At 51.0% G+C, this 21,407-nt stretch overlaps 1 protein-coding gene across 1 annotated transcript in view; it reads left to right on the forward strand.

Moving 5' to 3' along the window:
- Positions 1-6,023: 6,023 nt before the first annotated feature.
- Positions 6,024-21,407, forward strand: part of LOC120371715 (deleted in malignant brain tumors 1 protein-like) — a 106,070-nt gene continuing 90,686 nt past the window's right edge. The window contains exons 1-2 of the mRNA XM_039487877.1: positions 6,024-6,042; positions 20,527-20,652. Coding sequence (XP_039343811.1) covers positions 6,024-6,042; positions 20,527-20,652 — 145 coding nt within the window. The remainder of the gene's footprint in view (positions 6,043-20,526; positions 20,653-21,407) is intronic.

The raw sequence follows: 21,407 nt of genomic DNA on the forward strand, positions 1-21,407 counted from the left end.
CAAAGCAATTTCGGGGGCCCCTTCCATTAAAAAAAAGTTGCAATACTATAGTAACATGTATTTGGAAATGTAAAAAATAACCAGTGAAATACATTCAAAAATTAATTTTTAGTAATTTGAAAATACACAAAATACATTATTTAAAAACATTAAATGCTTTAATGGTATGTATACATTTGCAATTACATAATGGGCTGTTGCTGGGTGATGGTGATGGTTGGTGCCAATGGGCTGTCGTTGCCTGGGGGTGGCGCTTCTGTTGCCCAGGGCTGGGTGGGGAGCTGTGCTCTGGGTTGGGGGGTGCCAGGCTCAGAGGGGCTGGGCTCGGAGCTGGGGGTCAGGGCTGTGGGGGGATGTGGTCGGGGGGTGCCCGGCTCAGAGGGGCTTACTAAGCTGCTTACCCCCACCTCCCCCCTCTCCCAGAGCCTCAGCATGCCCCATCCAGGATCAGCCCTGGACAGCGTTGCAGCGACCTGGCTCCAGGGGGACATGAGCTCCTGCCACTTGGCCGCAGCTCGCAGCCCCGCCCCCTTACCATGTGGCTCTGAGCGGGGAGGAGCTCAGGCCCTGCTGGAGCCATGTCGCTTTAGCTTTGTCCAGGGCCACTCCTGGACCCAGCGCGCTGAGGCACCAGGGGATGGGGAAAGGCGGAGCAGGGGGAGCCTCCGACATTCTCGTGGGGCAGGGGGCCCCTGCAGGGCCCGGGGCCAGGGCAAATTGCCTAAATTTCCCCCCTTCTGGGCGGCCCTGTGAGTGGCGAACGCCCCGGAGGAAGGAAGCCCTGTCCGCCCCCTTTCTCTGTCCTCCCCCCCCCCAAGCCGGGGCGCGCATTTGCCGTTCTGGCAGCCCTGCACATTATTTTGTTTGTTTGTTTTGCTTCACTGCTCCCGCGGCCCAGTTTTTTTTGTTTTTGTTTTTTTTGCTTGGGGTGACAAAAAAGCCAGAGCCGGCCCTGGTCAGTGTCTCCACTGACTTGCACAGCATTTATTAAGGTCACTGCTTGTACTAAATGTTCTTGAGTTGATTTTCAGGGTTGGGTGTGGTGTATCCATCAATGGCTGGGACAAAGGGCTCCCATCAGCCGCTCCCTCCTCCTCCTCGGAACTGTCACTGATGTAGCCCTTTCTCCATGTATGGTTGAAGACCCTCAGGGATAAAACAAAGTCTGAAGTTTTTATGTGGGTGGTGAAAGAGTCCATGTTTCCTCTCAGTGTTTCCACAAGTTCTAAAACATGCATTCTTGGTAAGAGATGGCCTCTTCTTCCCAGCGCTGGGACTTATGGGGTGGTGGTGCTGTGCTCTGATTGGCAGAGGGTGGTTAGAGGGGTTCTTAAAGGGGTCACATGACCCTCCAGAAGTAATACCCCCAGGGGTGGGACTTCCGGTGATGGATGGGTAGGGCTTAATGGGTCACGGGGCAGGGCTAACATATGATTGATGGTAGGACCATTATATTACTTGGTGAAATTTCCTGTTTTGTCATTGCTGTTTCTTTAAGTAGTGGGAGGGCAGAGTGAGGGGGAATGGCAGGATTGGGGCAGGGAGTTTTGTAAAAATAAGGAGAGGGAAGGAAGGGGAAGAGGCACAGCCACACCTCTTCCCCGGCCAAGCTAGTCACTCACTGTCAAGTGTTTTTCCAGAATCACAACAGAGCAGAGTCTCGAGGGATTGGAAGGAGGATCAGGTGTTGGCTGCATGGATTTCTCAGGGAGTTTTCTCCATATACAGAAAGGGCAGCATGGGAGAAAATGCAAAGGTAAAGAGTTAAAGACGTTCCCCTTAATCCAAGTATTTGTAACAGTTCTCTCGAGGAAGAGCAGGAGGTAGGCGTGGTGCTAGCCAGTCATTGTTCTGTGCTATATGCCCCTTGCCTTGTGCCTGTTCCTTTTATTGTCTCTGTCCCATGAATCAAGTAAACTTGTTTCCAAGGAGCCCTCCTCTTGCTGACAGCACTGATGGGCATGGTGTATGCAGGGCTGGGCCGGCTCCAAGCACCAGCATTCCAAGCTGGTGCTTGGGGCGGCATTCTGCAAGGGGCGGCAATCCCCCTTGTTTTGCTCCCAAGCAGCACACCGAATTGCCACCGCGGGCGGGGGAGGGGGGGGAGGCACTCCGTGTGCCCTTAGGGCAGCAGGCTCGTTTCCAAGGACGGCGGCAATTCGGCGGCAGCTTCTTTATTTAGCTGTCCGGGGCGGCTTCAGCTAAACATAGACGCTGCCGCCGAATTGCTGCCGCTGCGGAAATGCGCCAGCCACCCTAAGGGCACACGGACTGCCCCCGCCGCCCAGGGCGGCAATTCGGCGCGCTGCTTGGGGCAGCGAAAACTGTAGAGCTGGCCCTGGTGCAGGGCATCCTGCTACTACAAGAGAGGGTCACGGCCTACTCAGGAAGCCCTAAGCTCTGCCTCTGCCACTAAGAATCATGGTCTAGGCAGGAAACTCCAAGTCAGAAGTGAAAGTAACATTAAGCACTTACCAGTATGGGGACCCGGCTCTGGGCCCCTGGAAGGGGCGGGGCCTTGGGCAGAAGGGGCGGGGCTGAGGGGGTCAGCTTCCCCCAGCCAGCCCATCTGCTCAGCCTAGCCCATGCCGCCCGGGGCTCCAGCGGTGATTTAAATTTTAAATTGCTGGTCCCAGGGCAGCTGCCCCTCCTGCCCCCATCAGCCCTGCCCCAAGATCAATTAGTAGAAGAACTGTCAATATTTCAGTTGCTGCTGAGTAATTCTTCGTCTATGAAGCTGATCTGAGTGACACAACCTGGTTCTACTGAGTTGCCCTTCTCCACAATTGGGCATGTCCTATACTGGGAATTGGTCTTGTAATGATCACCTTTGGCACAAGAGATTTCTTTCATAGTTTATAAAATAACCAGCCTCTAATGTCTCCCAATTCATGTTTAATATGATATAGAATCTATTGGGGTGAGAAACAGCACGGATACAGTTTGTACAGAACTTTTTCTTTCCCGCACCAGGGATTGGGGGTTACCCGATGATCTGAGGCTGTGGTAAACCTGACGTCAGGAGGGGGCTCATCACTCATATATGGTGATGTTTGTTGCTTTCGAGTTTTATTGGATGTTTTAGTTGCATAAAGTCACAGATAAAACCACTGATAATAACTAAAAAGGCAGGTGGGTTTGCTATTGGTTCCTTCCCGCAGCTGATGCCAGCCTCTGAATCTATATATTTCCCTTCCACTGCTTTGTTATCACTTGTCAGACACAGAGGAGCCCTGGCAGGTGCTTAAGTGCAGCCAGAGCAGTGTGAGGAGGGGACAGCAAGTCAGGCTGGCAATGAAGGAACATCTCTCCACTCCGGTGCTGTGGCTTCTTCTCCTTTCAATTCAGGACATAGCAGGTAAGTCTCCTCTGTGTTTCACCAGGGGAGATTGGTTAACTGGAACTAGGGTGATAACTTTTACAGTCAGTTTTTTACCATCCGTGCCTGGCTAGGAGGTTGTGACTTTTCCTTTCAGGATTGGGCCTTGCCACTGTTATCGAGGCTTTTGTTACCTTGAGATTGGACTATTCAAATGACCCTAATGTGGGGCTGCACCTTAGAACCATTCAGAGAAGGAAGCAGGTGCAAATAGAAGTGACTCACTGATCAGCACATCTTGCTGGGAGCATGTTACAGCTGTGCTCCCGGGTCTGCACTGGCTGCCCAGCTCTGGGTGGAGGTTTATGTGTCAATTAGGATTTATAAAGTCCTGAATGGCCTGGGACCAGCCTCCCTGAGGGATCACCTCTCTCCCCATGCTGTACTGCCACAGCTCTGGTTAGCAGGGGCACCTGAGCTGGTTCCCCCTTTTTATAAAGGAGAGAGGTGGCTGGCAGGGTGTTCTCTGGCAGGCCTCCAGGACTCTGAAACGTGTCCCCTTTGGGCCAAAATAGCCCAAATTTGGTGACCTTCTGGACATACTGCAAAAGACACTTATTTTAGGGTGCAGTTGTGGTTGGGAAGGACCCAGGCCGTGTGTCACATAATGAGAAATGGGTGGGAAGGAGTTTCTGTAGATGTCTGGCTGGCTGAGTTCCTGTTGAAATGGTCACTTCATGCTGCAGGGATTTGAGTGTGTTATCAAAGTCTTCCGGGTGCCAACCGTCCTGGCTGGGCATAGCTTTACTATTTTAAAACCCAATAAATGCAAGTCTTGGCTCTTCACTCCCCCATTCACTCACTGAAGCCAGTAGAAGTTTTGCAATTTTGAAGTGATCAGGATTTATCCAAATATACCCAGAGCTGATTCCTCCCAGAGAAGGGGTGTGTGCATGCATTGGGGTGCAGTGTGCAATACCCTGTGCCGCAGGGGTACCAGAAGCTCTACCAGCAGGAAGATTTATGCTGAATGAGCCCTGCCTCCCTCCCTCAGGGTTTCTGCTGGAGCAGAGAAGCTTTGAATCCTAGTTGGAGACTAGAGAAGCCCGACCTTTGCATGGCAGATGTGCCTCTCATGGCCACATTGGTTTCATTCCCTCAAGGCTGCCCCTGCCCAGTTTCAGGGCTGCTCTCATTCCTCCAGCACAGAGGGGGCTGCAGGCTCCTTGCCATGCAGTGTCCCAGCTCCAGGAAGACTTAACAGCAATTGCGGGGGGTTGGGGGGGGAGACCATGTGTTACAGCAGCATGTGCCGGTGCATCTAGGGAGTGAATCTCGCCAAAGATTCAAAAACTGATTAAAAATAGGATTAAAATTGAATGTGGGACCCAGATATGATTCAAATAATACAGTGATTGGAACCTGTTGGGTTGGTGTTAACAGCACAAGAATGATCCATGTGACTGGCAGGGCAGTGAGCTGCTCAGCAGTAGCTGGTTCATGGGACTCCGATGTGCTGCTGCGCCAGCCTGAGAAACTGACCCTGAAGTTGATAATCAGAAATGTCAGTCTGAATTATTGTCTTAGAGAAAACCTGCCCTAATGTATATTTCACAGACAGCTCAGTAACTGTGATGAGTAGGGGGATGATACCCAGAAAATCCTGAGCAAACCAAACCATCTAGCAGGTTACTTGGAGTTTATATTTGAGATTCCCAAGAAATTCAAATATAATGTGCTGGGATTAGAGCCCATAACACAGCTGAACACGACCGAAAAGCAGGGAATTGTGTGGTGACTCCTGGTGATCAGACTGACATTGCAGGGGATGGACAATTACTACCACGTGAGGGATAAATTACTGCACGACTGTGGGACAGTGTCATATAGTGATGACAAGCACATGTTCAGCTCAGTGTATTTTTGTTGGATTTATGATCAAATGTTTATCATCCCCTGAATATTTCTTATTTTCTATGGGAAATTTGACTGCTTCACATGATGCAGACACAGTGACGTGGGAGAGCATAAAATACTCTCCAGTTACTTGTGGGATAGCGTCATATAGTGATGCCAGGCACATGCTCAGCTCAATGTTTTTTGTTTGATGAGGAAATGTGCATCACCCCTCTAATATTTTTTTCTATGGGAAATTGGAGTTTGCTTCCCATGACACAGACACAGTGACACGGGGGAGTTTACAGTACAGAGGATATCACCATGTAGCTACTTTTCCCTTTCCCTCAGGGCCCCAATTCTCCTCCTTGAGCCCTGAGCAGAAGCCATGTCAATTATTGATCTATTTACATTGTGCAGGAAAACAAATTTGTAAAATGATTTTGGGTCCAGACAAACAAATGAGAAACTATCGGGGTGGTCCAAAGCTGCAGGTTTCACTCCCAGACCCAGATCGGAACTTCCCCAACATTCAGAGGCTGAGTGGGGTCATTATTCCAAGTTGGGCCATAGATATGGAGTCAGTATATGATAGTACAGTACGTAAATGTGATTGATAGCTGAAAGGTGCTCATGGCTGCCATCACGGAGTCTTCGATACTAAGGGCAGATATGTACTGCACACCTGCATCGGCGGGTAGAGTTCGATGTATTGGAGATCGATTTATCGCATCTCGTCTGGACACGATAAATCGAGCTGCAAATCGATGCCCATACTCCACCTCGGCAGGAGGAGTAAGCGGCGTCTATGGGGGAGGCGCGGCCAGGTAAGTCGAACTTTAGCATAGCTGAAATGGTGTATCTTAATTCGAACCCTCCCGCTAGTGTAGCCCAGGCCTAAGACAATCACAGACCTCATGAAAGCCAATGGCAGGGTGAGAACTCTTTTAGGCTCAACAGAGGGAGCAATCAAGATCGTTTATGTAGTTAAAACAGCTGCAGACAGTGGGAGCTACTGCCAGAGGCACTGGGCATATGGGCAGGGCAGAGCTAAGCCAGGGGTTTCCATTGTTGCCAATGCAGGGGCCAGGTTACTGGCATCAGACTGTGTCTGTTGGAGGGAAAAGCCAGGAGAAGGAGTTGTGACCCGGATCTTGGAAGCAGAAAAGAAACAAAGCCAGTTGGAGCTCACTGGAGGGGCAGGCTGGGGGATTTCTGTGTTTCTACTGTGTGCAGGGAAACAGAACTGTGTGTGCACTTAGCTAGAGCAGTGTTACAGCCTTGGTCCTGCCATGAGTGAACATCACTGAGTTAACTCCATTGAAAAAATGCCCCTTTTTTCTTAATACAGACCAGGCCCCATGGGTTGCCTGTGGGACAGCACTGAAGGGAGCTGTACCTGAATAAACGCCCCTGTGGATTGCAGCAAAGTGGTGTTTTGTATTTGTTTGGCATTAAAGGAGCAGGATTGTCTGGGCACATACTGGTGTGAACTGCACTGTTCTCTGAGCTCCATGGAGGCTCCACAAACGTACTGTCCCCGGCTCAGCCATCCACTGCTGCAACCAGCCTGTTCCAGGGGTCGCAGTGGAACTCTGTATGTAGCCGTAACTCATGGGCATTGTAATGATGCCCGTACTTGCTCCCAGTCACAGGGACAGTCCTGGCTCTTCACACCCCTGTCCTGGGGGCCAGTTCTCCCAGCCAGGACCGGTGCAACCACTAGGCGAACTACGCGGTTGCCTAGGGCGCCAAGTGGTTGGGGGTGCCCAGGGCAGTTCTTAGGCATAGGCAACATAAGCAGCTGGGTAGGGCACCTGAAAAATTGGGGCACCACTAGGTCTTAGTGTCCACCCTTCTGGTTTTCCTAACCCTGTTCTGACCCTTCCTGCAGGCTACGAGTCTTCCTGGGAAGGGGATCTAGTTGTTAAAAGAGAAAAAGCCTCCAGCCTGCCAGACTTATTAGCACAAGTGTTAAAGAGCCATTCAAGAGGTAATGAAGCCAGTTAACAGGCATTTGCCAACCCCCAGGTATATATTGTCAGTTTCTGAATGTACTGACAAAAACAGTTATGCATCACTGTAATATTTACTCAGGACACAGGGCCGGCTCCAGGCACCAGCCAAGCAAGCTCGTGCTTGGGGTGGCATATTCTATGGGGCACTCCGTCCAATCCTAGGGCACCCTTTTTTTTTCTTTGCCGCTCCGGCCGCCCTGTACGGGGTGGAGGCACAGAGGAGGGGAGTGCCCTGCTGGGAGCGGACTGCAAGCTCCGTCTGCCCCAGCTGGTGCCTGGTCTGCAGCAAGCCCGACAGCCCATGTCCTTCCCTCCCAGCCGACCTTCAATTCATCTGCAGGCGGGAGCGGCGTGGTGCTCTCCCAGCAGATGGCGCGTCGGGAGGGGCCAAGTGGCCATGGCCAGAAGATTCAGGGGGCCTGGGGCAAAGCAATTTCAGGGGCCCCTTCCATTAAAAAAAAGTTGCAATACTATAGTAACATGTATTTGGAAATGTAAAAAATAACCAGTGAAATACATTCAAAAATTAATTTTTAGTAATGTGAAAATACACAAAATACATTATTTAAAAACATTAAATGCTTTAATGGTATGTATACATTTACAATTACATAATGGGCTGTTGCTGCCTGGGGGTGGCGCTTCTGTTGCCCAGGGCTGGGTGGGGAGCTATGCTCTGGGTTGGGGGGTGCCCGGCTCAGAGGGGCTGGGCTCGGAGCTGGGAGTCTGGGCTGTGGGGATGGGGTCGGGGGTGTCCGGCTCAGAGGGGCTGGGCTCGGAGCTGGGGTCAGGGCTGTGGGGGGATGGGGTCGGAGGGTGTCCGGCTCAGAGGGGCTGGGCTTGGAGTTGGGGGTCAGGGCTGGGGGGGGATAGGGTCAGGGGGTGTCCGGCTCAGATGGGGCAGGGCTCGGAACTGGGAGTCAGGGCTATGGGGGGATGGGATCGGGGGCTGTCTGGCTCAGAGGGGCTTACTATGCTGCTTACCCCCACCTCCCCCCTCTCCCAGAGCCTCAGCACGCCCCATCCAGGAGCGGCCCTGGACAGCGTTGCAGTGGCCTGGCTCCAGGGGGACCTGAGCTCCTGCCACTTGGCCGCAGCTCGCAGCCCCGCCCCCTTACCACGTGGCTCTGAGCGGGGAGGAGCTCGGGCCCTGCTGGAGCCATGTTGCTTTAGCTTTGTCCAGGGCCACTCCTGGACCCAGCGCGCTGAGGCACCAGAGGATGGGGGAAGGCGGAGGCAGGGGGAGCCTCTGACATTCTCGTGGGGCAGGGGGCCCATGCAGGGCCTGGGGCAAATCGCCCAGCTTGCCCCCCCTCTGGGCGGCCCTGTGAGTGGCAAGCGCTCCGGCTGAAGGAAGCCCTGTCCGCCCCCTTTCTCTGTCTGCCCCTCCCCCACTAGCCGTTCTGGTAGCCCTACATGGTTTTGGTTTGTTTGTTTTTTTTGCTTCGCTGCTCTGGCTGCCCAGGTTTTTGGTTTTTTTTTTTTATTTTGCTTGGGACAACAAAAAAGCCAGAGCCGGCCCTGGTCAGGATGTCAGTCTACCGCACCTTAGTTTAAAATTTGTTTTAAAAATATTTCATTAGTGAGTTGGTGAAGATTATAAAATCACATCTCTAAAAAAAATCCTTGCATAGATTTTTAGATGCACAATCATCTTTAGCCTTAAATGCTTGGATCTTTAGACATATGGTTTTTTTTAAATAAATCCTTCAAAAGACCACCCTTATCTAAAATACACATTTTAATTACTATAGTAAAAAAAACTTACTTCCAAAGTCTTCCTGTCCTTTCTGTCCATCCATTTCTTTCTTCACCTCCTCTCCCCACATCCCACCATTGAAGACAGCCCTTAAAGGAACAACAGCCCTTTGCTTCCAAATAGCTGGACAAAGTGTTTCCCTTTCTTTACTTCTGACTATCTGATGAGCTAGTTTTCAGAGACTCCCTGGTGCTGCCCACCTAGCAAATCCACAGCACGGAGTCCCTCTTGTCTGAACTTCACCAGGAGGAGGGAGCTGCACACAGGGCTATCAGAGCAAAAGTCCCTTCTGTGCACCTTTCTGTAAAACTGCACCTGCATCTCAGCTGGAGCTGCATGCAGGGCCGCCCAGAGGATTCAGGGGGACTGCGTCAAAGCAATTTTGGGGGCCCCTTCCATAAAAAAATTGCAATACTATACAGTACTATATTGTCGTGGGGGCCCCTGCGGGGCCTGGCGCAAATTGCCCCACTTGCTCCGCACCCACGGGCAGCCCTGGGAAAAATAAACCTTCTGCCTATCGGCACAAACCCAGTTTTGAGAAAACTTCTTTACAAGGTATCACTGGTTCTCAGCATCAGCTAGTGCTAAAAGGCACTAAAGCTCATTAAAAGGGTTGGACAAATATTTTCCATCAAAACTTTTTTCTAGATCAAAAACGAGGGGGTTTTAAAAATCAGAAAAAAATCATGGACAATGTCTGCTTTCCTTCAAAATTTGTTGTGGTTTTTTTAATTGAAAAGCTGAAATTAGTCTGCCAAAACCTCAATATGGTTTGGGGTTTCAGAGGTGTGTAGCCAAATATTTGCTGCTTGCTGTGTTTGATTGTTTAAAGAAACAATAAAAAAATTCTGCTTAAAAAATCCAAAACTTTTGAACCGCCTCAGCTTGTGAGCAAACACCTGAGCCCATCCAGTCAGAGATTTTTCTAGGTTTCTGATACTCTGCTGGCTTCCTTGTCTCACATCTGTCTCCATGACTTTGGGTTCATTTAGCATAGAACATAAGAACAGCCATACTGGGTCAAACCAAAGGTCCATCCAGCCCAGTATCCTGTCACCGACAATGGCCAATGCCAAGTGCCCAAGAGGGAGTAAACCTAACAGGTAATGATCAAGTGATCTCTCTCCTGCCATCCATCTCCACCCTCTGACAAACAGAGGCTAGGGACACCATTCCTTACCCATCCTGGCTAATAGCCATTAATGGACTTAACCTCCATGCATTTATCTGTTTCCCAGAGACTGGCTCCATGGGGTCCCTCACAAACTGGGGGTTTGTTTTTAGTATAGCTTATGTACATACTCCATGAACTGAGTATATGAGCTTGTTCCCAAATCTGGGATCAGCCTATGCTGTGAAAATTGAAATGCTCAAAATAGCACATGGATGTGAATGGACACAGGGTGCTAAAATTAAATTAACCCAGGGGTTCTCAAACTGGGGATCAGGACCCCTCAGGGGGTCATGAGGTTATTACTGGGGGTCGCGAGCTGTCAGCCTCCACCTCAAACCTCGCTTTGCCTCCAGCATTTATAATAGAGTTAAATATATAAAAAAGTGTTTTTAATTCATAAGGGGGGGTCGCACTCAAGGGTTTGCTCTGTGAAAGGGGTCACCAGTTTGCGAACCATTGAATTAACCCCTTTGAAGCCTCAAGGAATGCAGGGGAAGGGGGGGTCTCCCTTGGTAGGGTTGGGAAGGATATTGCTCTTCTCATGTGATCCCTCCCCCAGTGGCTAATTTTAAATGAAGCTACCCTCCCCTGACATGAATCTCCCTATGGCACTGAAATTAAATACGGACTATAATTTGGCATTTGAGAAGTGAAAGGGATGGTAGCCCTAATGGAAAAGCTAACAGCTTGGCTCTTCTGCAAGCCTCAAACTGCTGAATGAGCTTTAGGGTAAGGAAGGCTGTGCCTCCCAAACAGCCTACTCGACCCCCACCCACTTCATGCCCCCCGACTACCCCCCTCAGAATCCCCGACCCATCCTGCTCCTTGTCCCCTCACTGTCCCCCAGAGACCCCACTCCCACCCACCTTGGGACCCTACCCCTGCTCCCTGTCCACTGACTGCCCTGATCCCTATCCACCCCCCCGCTGAGTCCTGACAGACCCCTGGAACGCCCACAATCCAACACTCCCATTCCCTGTCCCCTGAGCTACCCCCCAACGTCTGTCCCCTCCCTATCCCCAGGACTCCCTACCCCTTAGCCAACCCCCGAAGCCCTGGCCCCTTACCCCCAGCTCCCTCCTCACCCGGAGCCTCAGCGCATCCAGGAGCTTCGCTTGACAGAGGCAGCGTGGCTCCAGCGGGGCCCCTGAGCTCTGCCCCACTCAGAGCCGTGTGGTAAGGGGGCGGGGCAGCGAGCTCCAGGCTGAGCGGATGGAGCTCACATCCCACTGGAGCTCACAGCCCCACCCTTTTACCATGCGGCTCTGAGCGGGATGGAGGTCCGGGGCCCCGCTGGAGCCACGGTGCAGCTGTGCGGGGACGGTCCTGGATGCGCTGAGGCTCCGGGAGAGGGGCAGAGGCGGGGTCAGGCCGAGGCTGGGGTAGGAGCCTCAGCCATTCTCGTGGGGGCCCTGTGGAGCCCGGGGACTGGGGCAAATTGCCCCACTTGCCCCTCTCTCTGGGCGGCCCTGGCTGCACGTCTGCAGTGGGAATAATGTTCGAATTTGTAACAGGGCGCTTGAACAGTCGGGCTGCCTAGTGGTTGGTGCCCCTGACCTCCAGCCCCTTGTTTTCAAGGTCAATTTGCCTCAGTCTTTTAGGCAGTGGGGTAGGGAAACCCAGGCCCTCCCACTCCACCGGGTCTCAGCCCAGGGTCATGCTGGAATCAACCCCTGAATACGGGAGGCCTCCCAGCAGAGAGTCTAAATTCACTGTTCTGGGCTACTTCCTACCACGGTCCCTTTTGTTTGGGGCCTGGCCCCTCTAGTCCCATTCGCTGAGTGGCTTCCATCCAATAGCACCCTTTTGTGGATCTTGGGTGGCAACATACTGCAGTCTTAGGCTCCTTCAGATGGGGCAGCTGCAAGTTTGGTGAGACTGAACCCCACAATATCTCCAGGCTTCAGGGACCCAGTTACCTCAGTTGCTGGAGGCTCCTAGTCTCCTCCACAGTCTCCCTTGGCTGGGGAGACAGTGCCTACTCCCTGGTAGCTACTCCTCAGTTGAGGGCCACTTTGCCAGTAAATGCTCAACTGAGACAGGCTCTCTCCTTTCCTCCCCCCCCCCCCAGGCCTGACATTGGCTGCAGGTAAAGCAAGGTGGGGCTAGCTGGGCCCAAAGGCTCCTTTAACTCCTGCCTTGCTAACCAGGTAGTTTCACATGCCTGTGCTGAAAGTTGGAGAGGAGGATGAGTGTTTCCCTGGCCTTATAGTTATGTTAATTCTTGTCACTAATCCCTGTCTTCCCTGGATAGAGGTTCAGGGCCAGCTCATAGGGTCAAACACAGGGTTCCTTGCTCAGGCAGGCAGGTATTGACTGTAAGTTGAGTTTGCGTTGTACAGACTGAGTAGAAACAGAATAAAGGACTCAGGATTGGGACCATTCAGAATTATTCCAGAAACAACCAGTCAGCCATCTACAAACTGCCCTATGCACTACATATCACTGAGAACAAACACATACGGGAGCTGTTATGTTTCTGCACGAAGCAATTTTTGAGAGATGCTGTCCTGAGAGAATACTAGAAAACTTTACAAAAAGTGACAGTCGTCTTCTTATATGCAGTGTTTTTGTAGCCATGTTAGTCCCAGGATATTAGAGATACAAGGTGGGTGAGGTAATATCTTTTATTGGACCCATTTCTGCTGGAGAGAAACAAACTTTTGATCTTTCAGAGAAGAGCTGTGTAAGCTCAGAAGCTTGTCTAGAATTGGTCCAATAAAAGATATTATCTCAGCCACCTTGTCTCTCTCAACCTGTTCTCATCAGCTTTCACTTCTCATTTCCTGGTGGATTAATACCAGACTTGGCCAAAACTTTCTCCTCTGCCAAGTTCCCTGCCTCAGTCAGTGCACAGGCTGGATGGTACCCAGGGGGTGAATCAGGGATGCACAGTGAAAGAGCCTGTTGTATGTAGTCCCACAGCCTCATTGGTTGCAGCAGCAGCATCACCATCATCGATTTACATATGGGTCCTGAGACAACTCAGGAGTCCAATCCTGGAACCATAGATCTGCCTGCAGTAGGTACAGATGTTTCCTGATGGGTCAGCTGCCTGCTGGGAGAAAGTTATTTTTCTTTCCTTCCTTCTCTCTCTCTTTTCAACTTCAAGGGCAAGGCACTTCTCCTCAAAGCAGGCCACTGCCTGGTGGAGTATGTGGCGCCATTGAGATCAGTTGGTTCCTTGCTCTTCCCAGCTTGTGATGTCCACATGAGTTTTCTTCAGATACACTTTCAGTGTTTCTTTGTAGAGTTTCCTCTGACTACCACATGATCTCTGACCATCGATGAGCTGAGAGTAGAGGGCTTGTTTTGGGAGGTGAGAGTCTGGCATAAGCATACAATATCCAGCCCAGTGGAATTGGTGATTGCGGATCAAGGACAAGTGCAGAGTCCTGCACTTAGGACGGAAGAATCCCATGCAGTGCTACAGACTAGGGACCGAATGGCTGGGCAGCAGTTCTGCAGAAAAGGACCTAGGGGTTACGGTGGAAGAAAAGCTGAATATGAGTCAACAGTGTGCCCTTGTTGCCAAGAAGGCTAATAGCATTTTGGGTTGTATACGTAGGTGCATTTCCAGCAGATCAAGGGATGTGATCATTCCCCTCTACTCAGCACTGGTGAGGCCTCATTTGGAGTACTGTGTCCAGTTTTGGGCCCCACACTACAAGAAGGATGTGGATAAATTAGAGAGAGTCCAGCGGAGGGCAACAAAAATGATTAGGGGGCTGGAGCACATGAGTTATGAGGAGAGGCTGAGGGAACTGGGATTGTTTAGTCTGCAGAAGAGAAGAATGAGGGGGGATTTGATAGCTGCTTTCAACTATCTGAAAGGGGGTTCCAAAGAGGATGGATCTAGACTGTTCTCAGTGGTAGAAGATGACAGAACAAGGAGTAATGGTCTCAAGTTGCAGAGGCGGAGGTTTAGGTTGGATATTAGGAAAAACTTTTTCACTAGTAGGGTGGTGAAGCACTGGAATGGGTTACCTAGGGAGGTAGTGGAATCTCCTTCCTTAGAGGTTTTTAAGGTCAGGCTTGACAAAGCCCTGGCTGGGATGATTTAGTTGGGTTTGGTCCTGCTTTGAGCAGGGGGTTGGACTAGATGACCTCCTGAGGTCTCTTCCAACCCTGAGATTCTATGATTCTATGATCCTGATGTTAGTGCAGCAATCTTCCCACTTGATGCAAAGGATCTCTCAGAGGCAGCTTTGGTGGTACCTCTCCAGACTCTTGGTGGTACCTCTCCAGACTGTTGATAGGTCACCCAGGTTTCGCATCTATAAAGGAGTGTAGGAATAACAATTATCTCACAGACCTGATTTTGGGGTCCTGCTGTAGGTCACAGTCTGTGAAAATGCACCAGAGCAGATTCCTCATGGAAGGACTTGTGCAATGGATTCTGTACTGGATCTCACTGTCAGTTTTTGCATTTTGAGAAAGTTGGCTACCGAGGTAACAGAAGTCCTCAACTCTCTCCAAAGTCTGTCCCTCTATGGTGATTTGTGGTGGCTCGTGTGCAAGGCCTGAAGCAGGCTGATGGAGCACTTTAGTTTTCTTGATATTGAGTGAGAGTCATAGGCTTTGGTAAGCTTGTGCAAAAAAATCCAGTGAGGACTGAAGGTCATTCTCAGTGTGTATGACGATGACACAGTCATCAGCATACTGAAGATCAGTAATGGACGCCCTGAGGACTTTAGACTTTGAGCAGAAAAGTCAAAGATTAATAAGCTGCCCATCCATTCTATATTGAATGTCAACTCCAGTGTGGAGACAGTCTTTAAGAAGGACCAAAATGACTGCTAAATAAATGGATAACAGGGTTGCAGCAATAATACATCCTTGCTTAACCCCAGTTTTGATGAGAAAAGGACCCCTCTCAAGGCCATGACAGAGAACAGTGGCAGTCACCATGAAGAAGCCTTAGGCCCTGAATAAATTTTGGAGGGCAGCCAAATCTGGCTAGCACCTTCCACAGGGCTTTGCAATTGACAGAGTCGAAGGCCTTTGTCAAATCGATGAAGGACATGTACAGGTCCTGATTTTGCTCCTGAGACTTTTCCTGGATTTGGTGGGCAATGAAGATCATGTCGGTTGTCCTGCAGGATTGTCTAAAACCACACTGAGATTCTGGCAATATTTCCTCAGCAAGGGAAAGTAATTGGTTTAAGAGGATATGTGCAAGAATTTCCCCTACTGTAGATAGCAAGGCAATGCCATGATAATTTCCACATTCCAACTTATCTCCATTTTTAAAGATTGTAACAATGTTAATATTTCTCAAGTCTTCTGAAATCTTCTCGTTATACCAAAGTTGAAGATAAATGAAGCTCCCAAGAGCGTAGCTCTGAGGAATATTGGAGCACAGAAGCCCCTTCACCACAACAAGGTGACAGACCCCAAAGAATGGTTGGAGCAGTGGCAAGATCTGTAAACAATAACATTATGCTGAAAATATGCTCCTGGCTGCTATGTGGCATCAGGCACTAGAACTGCGATGAGAGTGAGTGTTTCCACCTATTGGGCTCAGACAGTATGAGGAGGAAGCCACCTGAATTGAATGCAGGGGGTGACAAGGGAAAGTAGATGAGGATAAGGATGCAGGGGGAATATTCTGAGCCTGGAGGCTGGTGGATGGAGAGAAACTGGGACTGGGAGAGAAAGCGGGAGATGAGGACTGGCTGGACAAGAAGCCTGGGACTTGAAGGAGGGGGAAAGAGACTAGGACTGGCTAGGCAGGGTGATTAGGACAGGGAGTGGGTGGGGAGAGACTGTGACTTGATCAAGGAGTTTGGGTGAGGTGTCTGGGACTGGGAACCAGTGAGGAGGAACTGGAGGTGGATGAGGGAAAAACAGATCAGGTCAGGAACTGGGGTGTCAGGGGAGTCTAAGACTCACTGGGCAATGAGACTGGAATAAGCAGCCAGGGTGGGATGTGGGAGACTGAGAGCAGATCTACAGGAACGTTTAGTCTGTGGGAAGCTGGGGCACCCATAGTGTTGACACCTATGAGCAGGGATTTAAATCTACCCTGCACTGTCCTGCCATGCACCAACTGTCCATGAGGACGGTGTGGCTGCGCACTGAGGCCCTGTCTACACTACTGCTTAAGGTTGATGTAAGTTATGTCACTCAGGCATGTGGAAAGACCTCCCACCCGAACAATGTAACTTACATTGACTTAAAGCAGTGTCTGCATCGCACTGTCAGCAGGAGATTCAGATCAGCTGAGGACCCCAGAGGGAGGGGCAGCACAGAGAACAGGGGGGAATCTGGGACTTGGCTGGGGAGCCCAGAAGTAAAGTCTAGAATTGCCTTGTCCAGGAGACTGGGATTGGGGATGAGAAGCTTGAGAAGTGGAGACTGGAACTTGATAGACAAGAAGAATGAGACTGGGACACAGAGCAAGGGATGGGGAAGAGACAGGTTGTAGGGGTGGGTACAGAAGGAGTTAGGCTTGTTAGAAAAGGGGAAGACAGGTCTGTGACCACTAGAGAACACACCTCTCCAGAGCCTGGAATGGAACCCAGTATCCCTGAGTTTTGCCATTCCCCTGCTGTCAGAAAATATTTGTCAAACCCTTCAAAAAAATCTTCTGATCCTCATCTAGTGCTGGTTCATAAAGAGGATGACAAACTACTACTGCTGTCAGTTACATTAGCTCAAGTGGCTCAGTTGTGTTCCAAGCTTTTAAACAAAGGGTTCCTGCCATAGGCAAAAGCTATATAAAGGCAGGGAGTGATTTCATCTGGGGTCTTCACTCACCAAACAAGAAGACTCCTGGAAACACCTGAGGACCAAAGACTGAACTGGGGGAAGTTCTGGACCCAGGCTAAAGGGATTTCTAGCCTGTGTATGAAACACCTGGGGATTCCAAGCTGCAAAACAAGTGTAGCTTATGCCTTAAGAATTTGCAAGTCTTCCTGTACCATCAGTTAGGGTGAAAATCTGCTATTCATATCCAATGTATCTAGTATATTAAGCTTAGATTGCATTTTTGTTTATTTGCTAGGTAATCTGCTTTGATGTGTTTGCTATCACTTATAATCACTTAAAATCTATATTTTGTAGTTAACAAACTTGTATTTGATTTAATCTAAACTGGTGAGCTTTGACTGGAGTGGTGGGTAAAATCTCTACTTGGTTACTACAAGTGTACATTGTTCTCTTCACATTGAGGGAGAGGTGGACCAGGTTTTAAACCAATATTCTGGCCAGATTTGACCAGGGCAGGACAGTACTTCTCTGGGGTCCGAGGCTGGGAAGCTGGTGGTTAGAGAGCCTGTGTGTAACTGCAGCTGGGTGTGTCCCTACCTGTGTGAATGCTGGTGAAAGTGCAGGCTGAAGGGCTCAGAGGTACCCCAGTTCCAGGTAGCACCCCAGGGGGAACCCGTCACAATAGCGTTTCACAATTATTGACTTCTTTAAATTGTGTGGGAAAACAAACATTTGGTCTCCAGGCAAACATAATACAATTATGTGAGCTCCAGGCAAACAAATGAGAAAATATCAGGGATGGACCAAAACTGCAGGTTTCACTCCCAGACCTGGATCTGAATTTCCCCAACATTCAGAGTGCTGGGTGGGGTCATTATTCTAAGCTGGTCCACAGAAGTGGAGCCAGCATATGATAGGTGCAGTATGCAAATGTGATTGTTGTCCCGAAAGGTGGTAATGGCTGTCATCACGGGGACTTGGATTGAAAGCGAATCACAGACCTCATGAAAGCCAATGGCTACACTCTATTAGGCTCAATAGACAGAACCATCAAAATCCTTTATGTAGTAAAAACATCTGCAGTCAATGGGGGCTATTGCCTAAGGCACTGGCCACATGGTCAGGGCAGAGCTAGCCAGGGGTTTCTCTTGTTGCCAGTGCAGGGGCCAGGATATTGGTGTTGGACTGTGTCTGTTGGAGGGAGAAGCCAGTAGAAGGAGTTTTGACCAGGATCCTAGAAGGCAGCAAAGAAGCCTGTTGGCGCTTACTGGAGGGGCAGGCTGGGGACTTCTGAGCATTGAAATTGCCGGCTGTTGTTAGGTTCAACTGTGTGCAGTGAAACAGGACTGTGTGGGCACTTAGCCTTGGGTCCTACCACAAGTAAATGTCACTGAGTTAACTTGGCTGAGAAAATCCCCTTTTTTCCTAGTACAGATCAGGCCCAAGGGGTTTCCTTTGGGACTGGACTGAACAGAGCAGCACCTAAATAACCTTCCCTATGGATTGCAGCAAAGGGACCACTTTGTATTTGCTTGGCATTAAGGGAGCAGGATGGTCTGGCCACGTACTTGTGTGAACTGCGCTGTTCTCTAAGCTCCATGGAGGCTCCTTAAACATTGTGTCCTCGGCTCAGCCATCCACTGATGCAACCAGCCTGTTCCAGGGGTCACAGGGAAACTCTGCATGTAGCCGTAGCTCCTAGGCATAGTAATGATGCCCGTACTTGCTCACAGTCTCAGAGACAGTCCTGGGTCCTCAAACCCTGTCCTGGGGGCCAGTTATCCCAGGCAATATCCCAGGACTGCATGGCAGAAAGTGGCCCATCCTCACAGTCTCTGTTTACTGCCTCCCTCCCAGCAGCCATCTTTGCCTCTCCACAACCTCCAGAAATGCAAACAGCTGTAGAGACAACTGGGGGCAGGGGGTGGAACTCAGAGCTACTGGGAGAAAAGCCAATGGCAGGGAGTGGGGGCAGAGTCTGCTGCTCATCTGGAGAAGGAGCAGCCTGTAAATGCAGGGCAGAGAGGCCAAGTAGAAAGGGGAGATGGGGAAGGGGAAGAGCTCAGGGGAGGAGGGCAGGAGGAGACCAGTGGAAGAGGGAAATGTGTGGGGCAGGAGGGAGAGGAAGCTCCGGAAGGAAGCACAAGGCTGTAATGCCAAGTGCCACAGAACAAAAATTGTGAGGTTAAAAAAAAAATCCAGTCTAGTTTTTCCATCTGTCTTTGGACTTTAAACCCCCCCCTCTACTCCAGATCGGGGGTGAGAATCGCAGGCTGAAAAGTCACCCTTTAGTGCACCCAAACTGCACTGGCTGCTGAGCTGGAGACTGTGCTTCCCTCCCCTCACCCCTGAGATGGGAACTACCGTCCATTGCCCAGCACTGCCTTTGCTCTCCCTCCTGGTTCAGTTCCTCTGACAGAGGAAGGGGTGGCTGGGAAATAGTTTGACAGGCACTGAGCTAATTCATGTACCGTGGTTCACACTCGCGCACAGAACTTCTGTTACTGTTCAGGGCTGAATTACAGATACTGGAGACCTTCGCACTGACATCAACCATTCACATCAGCTATAATGTCACCGTAACACGATGGGTTTGGTTTAGCCATTGGCAAATAGCAGCACTTCCCTGGCTTCCCCCACCCCACCCCACCCCTGCAACTTCTCTGTCTCAGACTGAAGAACACCCCACAATCTAGAGGCCCCTCCTCTTCCCTTGCCTCCCTCCAGACTCCTGTTCCAGACCCCCTCCTCCCCTCTCCACCCTCCCTCCTGCCCCCTACTCCAGTCATTATTCCTCACCCCACTACTCCCTCATGCCCCTCTGCTCCAGACCCCCACCTCCCTGCCCCTCAACTCCCCTCACCTCCCTCCTTCCTGCCTCCTTCTCCAGCCCCCTTAGCCCCCTCCACAGATCTCACTCCTCCCGCACTCCAGACCCCCTCCTCTTCCTTCCTCCTGACCCAATTTTCCAGCCCCCTCCCTTCCCCTGGTCCCCTGCTCCATACCCTCCACCCTCCACTTTACACTCCTCCTTTCTGCCCACACAGAACCTGCACCCCATTCCCTAGCAACCCCTGAATCTGCCTCCTGCCCCCCAGTGCCCTTCTCCCCTCACTGTCCCCATCCTCCTTGCACAGGGTCTCTGCTTCCCATCAGAGTCCCTGGGTCCTGTCCAGTCCCTTGAGCCATTCAGAGGAAGCCACGTTCCCTGTGGGCTTCAGTCTCATTGAAAACAGTGGGAAGTGGCAGCCAGATTTATTCAGGGTGGCCTCACTCCCACATGTGGACAGACTGTAGGGAGATGGCGGCATCTCGCTGGCTTCAGCCCCAGTGACAGGAGATGGTGCCTTTTGGAATAAGGGAAACTCCGTGAGTTGGTGTCTTTCATCATGTTCTCACAAGATGAGTAAAAACACCCCAAATCACCAGAGTGGGGATAAAATGGCAAGAGCTGCAGCACTGACAGGCTTGAAATGTGAGGCCCTGAGATGTGAGAAGTTGGCAACATGAGGCAGCTCTGGGCATATCCCATTCTCCTGGCTCTGGGCGTGAATCCCCTCTGCTGGGCGTGGACTCTGCTGTGATAATGCTGGGGAGGGGGCTCCCTGCTTGCTCTGATCCTGCTCTGTGTCTCTCTTTGAAGGTGCTGATGAGCTGAGGCTGGAAAATGGAGGCAGCCCCTGTGCTGGGAGAGTGGAGGTTAAACACCAGGATCAGTGGGGGACGGTGTGTGATTTTGACTGGGACATGGAAGATGCTGAGGTGGTTTGTAAGCAGCTGGGATGTGGATCTGCTGTCAGTGCCCCAGATCGGGCTCATTTTGGAGAAGGATCTGGACCAACTTGGCTGTATCAAGTTGATTGTGGTGGTGACGAGTCAGCTCTCTGGCACTGCAAGCATGCGGGATGGGATGCACGCTGGTGCCCTCATTCTTATGATACTGGAGTGATCTGCTCAGGTAAGAACTCGGCCAACCTGCCCCCGTAGGAAACTCCCCATGAGGGAGAAGGGACTGAACCCATGTGTGACATTCCCGGTAACTCAGAACTGGACCGTGCCCTGCACTGGGGTCAGGTGGAGCTGACTAGTGTCTCCCTGAGCTCCCCTGGGCAGACTGGGGATGAGCAGCTGTGCCATCCTCTGGGCCACTAGCAGGGGCAGCTGGGGCAGTTGTTGTGGGGTGGGTGACCCCATTATCAGGTCTGTGCTGGTAGGTGCCTGGGTACAGCATCCCAGTGTCTCTCTGGGGCAGCGGCAGCAGCTGTGACCCTGCCTGTGGCTACTGGAGCTGGGACAGGAGTCGGGGGCGAGTGCTGTGGAGCTTTCCCCAGAGTTCCCTTAGGCAGCAGGGGAGGAGCCCTGAGCCTGACCATGGTAAGGGGGAGGGGCCAAAACAGCTGGGGCAGGTGCAGGGGCAAAAACTGGCTACACTGCGCCACACGGCTCCCTCCTTCCCTGAATCCCCCTGCAGGGTCTGGCAGGAAACTCCCACATGGTGCGTAGCTCTTTGCTCCACAGCCCACC

The sequence above is a fragment of the Mauremys reevesii genome, linkage group 1 (assembly GCF_016161935.1).
Source record: "Mauremys reevesii isolate NIE-2019 linkage group 1, ASM1616193v1, whole genome shotgun sequence".
NCBI lineage: Eukaryota > Metazoa > Chordata > Testudines > Geoemydidae > Mauremys > Mauremys reevesii.